Source organism: Pan paniscus, chromosome 4 (assembly GCF_029289425.2).
Source record: "Pan paniscus chromosome 4, NHGRI_mPanPan1-v2.0_pri, whole genome shotgun sequence".
Taxonomy (NCBI): domain Eukaryota; kingdom Metazoa; phylum Chordata; class Mammalia; order Primates; family Hominidae; genus Pan; species Pan paniscus.
Window position 1 is genome coordinate 31658592 of NC_073253.2, and position 10115 is coordinate 31668706.

At 35.7% G+C, this 10115-nt stretch overlaps 1 protein-coding gene across 4 annotated transcripts in view; it reads left to right on the plus strand.

Moving 5' to 3' along the window:
* HAPLN1 (hyaluronan and proteoglycan link protein 1) overlaps positions 1-6978 on the plus strand; it is an 83682-nt gene extending 76704 nt beyond the window's left edge. For all 4 annotated transcript variants that reach the window (XM_003822242.7, XM_034959842.3, XM_034959839.3 and 1 more), the window contains 2 exons: positions 520-822; positions 3395-6978. In XM_003822242.7, coding sequence (XP_003822290.1) covers positions 520-822; positions 3395-3684 — 593 coding nt within the window. In that variant the 3' untranslated portion in view covers positions 3685-6978. The remainder of the gene's footprint in view (positions 1-519; positions 823-3394) is intronic.
* Positions 6979-10115: the final 3137 nt, after the last annotated feature.

The following is a 10115-nucleotide window of genomic DNA, read 5'->3' on the forward strand; positions in this document are numbered from 1 at the left end:
AAAAAAAAAAAAAAAGAAAAACATTGTGAATTTTGATAAGTACCTTCTCTTGGAGCACTACATCCCCTCCGCTCTTAGTATTCAACAATGACTATTTCTATATTTGCCACCAACTCTTAGTATTCAATATTGACTTTTTCCCTAGGTGACAGAGTTCAGTAGTAACCCATTATAGTGTTAGTAACTGGCAGCAAATGGTAAGTTCCTGGGGAGGGCTATTTGGAAACTGTAACCTGTAGACAGATCTCTTCAGAAAGGAGAATTTTAAGACTTGAGTTGAACTCCTCACTAAAGCAGTAAATCACTGAAGTTATAAAATAAAAAAGCTGATCATGAGATGCTCAGAACTGAGAGGCTGCTTGAAGGGGAAAGGGATCATGAGAAACAGTTGCTAGTTGACGAAAAACTACTGTCTCATCTGATGGAGGGTCTGTTAGGTTTTTCACCAACTAGGTGGCATTTGCTCAGAGTTGTTAGTTTTGGGGCTTCTAACGACTCCTTGCTTTCTCCTTTGGACAGGTGTGGTATTCCCTTACTTTCCACGACTGGGGCGCTACAATCTCAATTTTCACGAGGCGCAGCAGGCGTGTCTGGACCAGGATGCTGTGATCGCCTCCTTCGACCAGCTGTACGACGCCTGGCGGGGCGGGCTGGACTGGTGCAATGCCGGCTGGCTCAGTGATGGCTCTGTGCAATATCCCATCACAAAGCCCAGAGAGCCCTGTGGGGGCCAGAACACAGTGCCCGGAGTCAGGAACTACGGATTTTGGGATAAAGATAAAAGCAGATATGATGTTTTCTGTTTTACATCCAATTTCAATGGTAAGATAATAACTGCACTGCCTTCTTTCCTATGTCACAGACTATTCCATACTATAACACTACACTTGGTTTTTAATCTTATCTTCTTAGAAAAACAAACAAAAACAAGCTTTGAAGTTTTGCTGTAGTTTAAAAAGATATAAAAAGTTCTTGAGTGTCATAATTATTAAATATCCACACAAGTCAAGCAAAAGTACATATTCCCAGTACTGCTACGTTTTATTTCATCCCATTTTTATATGAAATAATTGAAACTGTTATGTGGCTTGAGGTCTGTTACCTATTGTCAAAGATGATGCTGCCAGTGCGTGCCCTCCATAGGATATGGTTCTGTCAATCAAAGTAAGCGTGCCTTCATTATTACCCATGCTCTCCCTCTCTCAATCACATATACACTTATTCATAGGTGATCAACAGAGCTCAGGACAAAGTGGGGAGTAAGCAAGAAAAAGAAAATAGAACTAACTCTCAAGGTGAAAGCAGAAGGAAAGGTTGCAGCAGTGTTGATGACTGATTCATTTTATTCATACACCTCTCAGCCCTTCTCTTGCTGTCTTCAGAACCAGCCACATAATTTGTGCAGCCCGGTGTAAAATGAAAATGTGGGCTGGGTGCTGTGGCTCACGCCTATAATCCCAGCACTTTGGGAGGCCTAGGCAGGGGCACTGCTTGGGCCCAGGAGTTTGAGACCAGACATGGCATCATAGTGAGACCCCATATCTAAAAGAAAAAATAAATAAATAAAAAGAAAAAAAAGGAAAGAAAATGTGGAGCTCCTTGTTCAAAACTGTTAAAAATTTTAAGATGGTGACAGCGGAACATTAAACTAAATGCAGAGCCCTTCTCCATGTGGGGCCCTGTGTGGTGGCACAGGTCACACACCCATGAAGCAAGCCCTAGCCCCGTGAGTTATATTTGAGGTCCCTGGTGATATGCTTTGGGAAAAATAGAAAGAGATTATGGGTCAGGGGTCAATAATCTTTTTTTTTTTTTTTTTTTTTTTAAGACAGGGTATCACCCTGTCTGTCACCCAGGCTGGAGCACAGTAGCACGACCTGGGCTCACTGCAGCCTCTACCTCCCTGGTTCCCAAATGACTCTCCCTCCTCAGCCTCCTGAGTAGCTGGGACCATGGTGCATGCCACCACGCCTATTTAATTTTTGTTTTTTGGTTTTGTGGTTTTTCTTTTTTTCAATGTAGACATGGGGTTTCACTGTGTTGGCCAGGCTGGTCTCCAACTCCTGACCTCACATAATCAGCCTGCCTCAGCCTCCTAAAGTGCTGGGATTACAGACGTGAGCCGCTGTGCCTGGCCGACAATCTTTTTCTGTAAAGGGCCATATAGTAAATATTTTTGGCTTTGCTGGCCATATGGTGTCTGCTGCAAAGGCTCATTGTAAATGTGTATGTTGTAGCACAAAAAGAGCCATCAAAATACTAAACCCAGATGGAGATGGCAGCATTCCAATAAAACTTCATTTACAAAAACAGGTAGGAGGCCGATTTTGACCCATGAGCTATAGTTTGCTGAACTCTGGTGTAGATGATTGTACTTAACCTCTAGTTAATATTCCAGTGGCCACTACCCTTTCTCCAAATCACACCATCTCAGTCTAGAAAGAACTGGCAAGCATTAATTTATACTTCAGTAACCTATATCTAATGAGGGGCAGGGGAACATCATATTACATGTCTAATCAGGCAAGAGAGTCTGATTAGATTCGACCTAAAACTAAGATGCATAAGAAAATCTTCAGTCTGTGTGTATTTATCACTTTCAGTCAGTTGAAGTCAGATTTTATACATTTTACACATATTTAATACATATTGAAGGAATCTCAGTAATTAACACTATTCAATAAGTGATCGAGACTAATTTGTCTTTCTAGTGAAATTGAGAAATAGTTACATGTCAGGGTTTCAACAAATGGAAGTTGAAAAAAATAAACAAATTTGTCTTCTTTGCTAGTGAACCAACACAGACTAGGTTTACATTCTAAGTACGTATTATCTGTGGCAAGTGACTTCCTGTATTTTATGCATTTTCATACGTAGTCTTTGAATGAAAATAATGTCTAATTGATACCTGTAATGAAAAGGACTTGAGGGCTTTTGATTTTTTTTTTAAATGGACTTTTATGTCAGGAATGTGTTTTGATCCTTTCACATTCAAATTTTGCCTCTTCAGAAACTTGTGCTGGGGTTCAGTCTTGTACAGCTAGAATTTAAATAGCCCTTGCTTTTAACATGGAATTCTGTCTTCTCTAGTGCCACAGAAGGGCTCTTTTAGTCACTAATTAGCTAACAGAAACTGCATCTGCCATTTCCCTTTTCTTTTTAAAGCTATAAAAGGGGCATGTCTGGACACATATTAAGGGGCAAGGGAAAAAACTAATTTAATGGAAGTGACGTAGGGACACTACATTTAATTGACATTTCTATGTTCCCAAAATTTTACAAACATTGCTCTATATCCCCCTTCATTGAGAAACACTTCCGTTTTTGGCTCCTTCTATCTCTGTGTGGCTCAATTGAAGACCAGCCCATTGACTCTGTCTCCTTTTCTCTACAGGCCGTTTTTACTATCTGATCCACCCCACCAAACTGACCTATGATGAAGCGGTGCAAGCTTGTCTCAATGATGGTGCTCAGATTGCAAAAGTGGGCCAGATATTTGCTGCCTGGAAAATTCTCGGATATGACCGCTGTGATGCGGGCTGGTTGGCGGATGGCAGCGTCCGCTACCCTATCTCTAGGCCAAGAAGGCGCTGCAGTCCTACTGAGTCTGCAGTGCGCTTCGTGGGTTTCCCAGATAAAAAGCATAAGCTGTATGGTGTCTACTGCTTCAGAGCATACAACTGAATGTGCCCTTAGAGCGCATCAGTTTTAAAGTCATTAAGAACATGTGAAAGGTGTTTTTTTTTCCAATATGAACTCATGCAAGTTACCAAAACTGTGATAACCCTTTTTTACTTACTGTAAAGAGTCATTTTCATAAAGACCAATTCATTGATTTGTTTTTTGTAAAGCTATCATTCAATATATATTATAAATTAATATAAATTTAAGGGAAGCTCTATGTAAGGAGACTTAGAGCCAAACTGTTTAAGCTGTATCATCCCAACAAAGTATCCTTTCATGAACGGGGCATGCAATAGCTTAAGAATTGCTAGGATTAAATTAAGGAAAGTAAAGCTACTCAGAGCAGCAGGTTCCACAAGCACAAATTTTACACATTTGTACAATTTTGAAATGCACTACAATAAACAAATTAGAGCAACACATTTGAAATACAGGCTTCTTTACATAAACTGAGAGGTTATACAAAACTCAGTTTCACAAGGGATCAATCTATACCTTTCTAAAAGTTAATATTTCAAGTCTCTTGTAGACAGAATATTTTACTCTCTAAAATCCTGCCTTTTTGACCAAAAAAAAAAAAAAATTCATATGGATTCCAATCCATAGTAACAAGCACAGTTAAAACTCCTTAATAATCCCATTTATATGAAGCATGACACATAAATAAGCAGATAATATTTAACCAATGAAAAAGACTTCTACCTTCTTATAATTAAAATTACACATGTCTAAGAGGAATTGTTGTATCTTTTGAGTAGCTTTACCAAGTTGTATTTAAATTCTAAGGGCCATTTGCTAAGCAGCATTTAGCATCTACTCAGGGCAGTTATATAGATAAACTGCTGGACAGAAAAATTGTAAAATTTAGCAGCTTGATTTTCTGTTAGCCTATGAAATGTTATTGTCCTATAAAAATAACTTTAAACTTATTTAATATTTCATATTTACATTATATGAAAATCAATTACATTATAAAAGGAATCCCTAATGCAGAAACAAAGATGCAACTTTCAAAATTCTTATTATTCCTATTTGTATATACACTAGAGAACCCAACCAGTGCCTGTGTTTGGGGGGAAAAGTCAACAGTGTAGTTCTAAACCTTATCCCAAATAGAAAATGTGGTTAATGATGTCACTTTCCTTGCTGGTCATCATTAGGCTTAAATTAAATGCTGAAGCTGTCATCAAAGAGTTTACACTAAAATCTTCAGGGCTTTAAATAAAAGGTTAAGTCCAGCTTCAAAACACAATTTTCCACATTAGCAGCTCCAATCTTAAATAAAACTCTGTTTTCCTATATTTTTATGACTGCTGAGACCCCACAGGGACCAATATTTGTATTCAAATTACATTTCATGGTTTCCCATTGTTTCACAATGAGTTCTAATAAATGGGATTTACTATAATAATCCAAGTATGACATAGCTGGTATGCTTTCATGAATGTTTTTATGTAGATTTTCCTCCCATGAACATGAGTAAATAAATCTGTTTCCTGAATGGATTGTGGTTGCATTTAAAGCTCTGTAATAATTCTAATAAATTTACTCTATAGAGTTCTGTGTGTGGAAGGTATAGAACAATTGGAAGTCCATGAAACCATAACTATAATCATATATTATTCAGACAAAATATTGTAATAAAAGTAGGTCCTTTCTTTCATCAAAAACATATCTGAAAATTTTCAGATGCTTTAATATTAAAAGATGACAATGTTATGTATGCACATTTTTAAGTTAGGTTGGATATGCAAACTGTACAAAACTATAAATCCAAAGAGTTTGTAAAGTTTAAACTCAAACACTGGTGGTATAAATAGAACTTGCACTTCTAAATTAAGGAAGATACCTAAATGGTCTAGGATGAGATGATATATTATATAAAGAGGGGACTATCTCCCAAATAACAACTTTAACACCTCAAATATGGGGGCTAGCTCATTGAAAGAAGTCCATACTTGAACTATTATTATGTATGTTCCGATAATTTTGTTGAAAATACAAGTGGGAACAAATTTCTATTGAAGCAAACATCTAATTTTCAGTTTTGTCCAGAACTCTACCTTTATAATGTTAAATGTAGTAGTATTTCTTAACTTTTAAATACTTACTACTATAGGAATTGGTGCTGATCAAAATCTCTGGAGTGACTGTTAGCTGATTAAAATCTATACCACTTACACATCATTTTTCCATTCGTGTAAAAAACAAAAAATCTTAACACAGTGAATACTGCTGAGCAGAATTTTTTTCTTCTCATTTTGCTCAAAGGACCAGAATTTCCATGCCCTTTATACTCGTACTTGAATGAGTCTTTTTAATGTTCTCATTTTGCTGTTTTTCCACCAAATGTCTATTTTCCTACTTCATTCCCCAAGATGTCTCACTGAGCAGGTCTGAAAAAGAAAGGTTATTCTAATACAATTCCTAACAGAAAGTTGGTACAACACTGGCTAATTCAGAAATCACTCCTCAGACTTAGATTCCAAGAGTATCAAAGAGATTAGATGGGAGGCTGGGCCAGGAACCCTTGTTTTAATGTATTTGTCCATAATTAACACTGGTGACCATATAAGGAACAAAGTATATCTGCACATTTCACTGAGACATCTACATTGGAAAACCCAAACAAAAAGAAGCAATTCAAATAAAAAGACAACATAAGAACGAAAATAAATTGGTCACATTAACACTGGAAGCCATCTTTAAGTGAGTGCTGTCATATTGTGTCACAGTAATTTTTAGCCAAATGTGGCATTTGTAAATTTAAACTTTCTCTCATGGAAAGGGGGCCGGTACCTGTCAAAGTGTTATTTTATGCAATAATATAGTCACTTTTTATTTTGGCAATTAGAAGTAGACTCAAAGGAGATTCCAATTTGGTTGCTGGCAGCCATTCTGGGTTTCTTGATTTTAGTACTCCAAAGAATATGGTGGTCTCATGGAGTAGCTGACCACTAAGGAGGGGAGGATTAAAAGGGAATCACTTATCAGTTTTTAGCATAGGATGCATTAAGAAATATCAATGGATAACTGACATCGTTTTGTTAAGAAATTAACTGTATCATAGCTCACTACTGCCAGAGCGGCAATGGATGTACAACGAAAGAGATGAAAAATACAAAAGTCATTAAGCCACCTGATTAAAAGAAAACCAATATTTAAAGGCATTTAATAGATATCAAGTATAACTTTGAGGAGAAGAATCAATCTGTATTACCAAAAAAAAAATGTTTTCATTTTCTGTAAGATACAATGAACTGGTACATTAAAAGTCAATTTTGTGTTACTGCAGTATCTTTTAATTCTTCTGAGTTGTAGAATCTTAGCTATTTTTCTTTGTGTCAAACTCTGTCAATACATTTTTTCCAAGAAAGGCATTTAATTCATTCTTGTTCTGATACATTTGACTTCAAATTGTAAATACGTACAATTTTTATTTCCTAGTACTCTTGCAAAGTCAAAAAAAAGAGCATATATATGGTGTCGCTAAATCAACTATAGTATTATCCCAAAATATATTGACTTTTTTCTCTTTGTATATGACTCAAAGCATAATTAATTTTGCCCACCAGTTCAGCAATCCCAGAAATCTATTGTGTTGTTGATTAGATTAACACATTTTAAATGCTTTATAACTTAATCATGAGTGCTGAATTAAAAGAAAGGTTTTTCTTTTCATACTTAAGTTCTTCTCTTTAGCACTTTACACTCCCAATAGCAAGGAATATATTTTGCAATATTTCCATCCCTACTCTGGATTTTCAACATAAAAAATAGTTTCTGGATTTTTCTGATATACAGAAATGAATTCTTGAATGCAAGGATCTATTGCTGGTGCAATGACTTGAACAGAAACACACCTAAATGAGTTTGTCATTGATATTCAAATAAAAATGTACCTTAAAATTTTTCCCATACTTACTTGCAATACATTAATTGCCTTGGAGAAGAAAAAAGTCCAAGGATAATATGAAATTAAATCATTTACTTTCAGTGTTTCAGTTCTTACATAGATGGACGATATCTTCACCTTGCCAGCAATTTTTGTATATTGTGGCCTGGTCATATACAAAACTTGCTTGATACTAATATTGAAGGATCTTACAGAGTTTCATAATGTTAAAATAAAACAAGTAAACTATTAAGATGTGATGTCCTTACTTTCCTACAGAGTGACAGAGCTTAATATTATAATAAGACTATTCTTGTGCAGAATGGACCCTGTCTATGATGGTAGATGTATAAGAGGAGTATAAAAGCCAAGACTATTGGAGAATATGAGGGAGAAAATGAACTAAGAAGAAACTGACACTGGAAGGGTAAGAAGATATTTCCTTTCCTATCTCTGCTTCTTGGGCCCTCCATTTAGGATTATTTAGAGGCATGTCTTAAGATGGTTCTGTAGTCTTTGCTTCTCAGTAGGTGGTATATTCAGGAAGATAATAGCTTCATGCCTCAGCTATTAAAAGATGGCTCTTTAATTTAGTTGGTGTCAGACAGCAGCCTGAGCTCCATTTATTCAGGAGAGTACCCCCAGGGCGGAGAGAAAGCTCTGATTTTCTATTACCTGACAATGAAGCTATTGGCTTTAACAACAAATGTAAGATTCTTGGATAGAAATAGACTTCTAAGAATATTGTATCTTTATATTTTTCTTTCAAAGCAAGGGGCCCAATTGCCAGCTTTTCATCTGTTGGAAATATCTGGGATTTTTAAAACATTATTTGAAAAAAATGTTTCTTTGATTTTAATCAATGAAAATTCTGCCTGCCAAAATTCATATATATGCAGAGAGCAAAGAAAGATAAGAAACAAGTGAGTTTGAGACTTTAGAGACTATAAAAGGTCCTTCTTTGAAGATGCTGAGATTCTTGCCTGTGAATCTAAAAACAAAACCATTTATTATTGTAATAAATAAACATGTTCATGTGTAATGATTGCCACAAGCCCAGGGAAAAGATAAATAATGTCCTTCATGGTTCTTCCTGTGCTCAGAGTTCTGCCAAATTGAACATCCTTTCTCTATGGGAAGATGCTTGTTCCTGTGATGAGAGCCAAACTTCAAGTGGCTGAGAAGCAAATTCTGCTATTCTAATAGAATGCCTTTGAAGAGCCAAACTTTCAGTTCAGTGTACATGAACATTCAGTAATCTGTTAAAGCAATTGTAGTCAGCATATTGGAATCACTTTGGAATCTGCAGAAAAATGTGGTCTGAGTCCCTCCCCCACAGATTATAGTCAAGTGTGTAACGTGGACATCAGGATTTTTAACCCCCACGCCCTATTCTAACGTGACTCTAACGTGCAGTCAGGGGTGAGAACCACTGGATTTAACTATTTTAGGGACAAAAAACAAAGCTATTCCACAGATATATAATTAGGTTGATATTTATGACTCACAATTTAAAATAATTTAAAAACTCTATAATTGGTTTAAATTTTATTGAACTTAGAATATTCTTCAAGCATAAATATTTAATTGCTTTGATTTGCTTTCTTTTCTAGTGATAGTTCCGATTACATTAGCAAATATGTATCTAATAAATTATGTGCCTACCCTATTATTGTTACTTCTTCAATAAAAACTACTTTAAACCATTTATACTATCAAACCCTTTCCCATCTAAAGTACTGAAATGTAAAGGCTATGACAATAATCATGTAAAATATTTTGGGATAAGAATTTGAACTCCACATTAAAGTCAATGACTTCTGAGATTTCAATTATATCTCAGAGAAAAAGACTTGAATTCACTGTGAGGTTTCCATTACCAACACTGACCCTCAGACAAAAAACAAAAGCAACACAATGCTAGCTAGGTAGAAGATTGGGTGGGAGTGTGGAATGGAGAGGAAGACAGAGAGAGAGGGTAGAAGGAGGAGAGAGGAGAGAGAATTCTACCCTTGTCCTCAGTAAGGATATATGATTTGATTAAATTAGTTTACCAAATACCAGAGACAACTGTTTACTTCTTAAAACTCTAATACTATATGTTACATAGAAAATCACTATTGTTTTTCAAAAGCATATTTATTTTATGGCATCATGAAGACATGCATTACTTATTACTTATCAGCAACTTATTCATAATGTTAAAGATATTGGACTGTTTATCATTGGAAGACACAGTTCAATAGAGTGGTTCCAAGCATAGACACTAGCGTGATAGTACCATAGTTCAAATCTAGCCCTGCCACCTACTGTCTCCGGGTAAATCATTTAACATTTCTTGGTCTTGATTTCTCCATCTAAAAGTAAACATATTAATATTAATGATATCATTAATGCTTGCCTGATACCATTATAAAATTTGAATGAGTTAATATATTGTGGTAATAGCTAACACAATACCACATTTGTGCTAAGTATTTTATGTATACCATTTATTTAATCCACTTAATACCCTGTAAGACATATTATTGCCTTA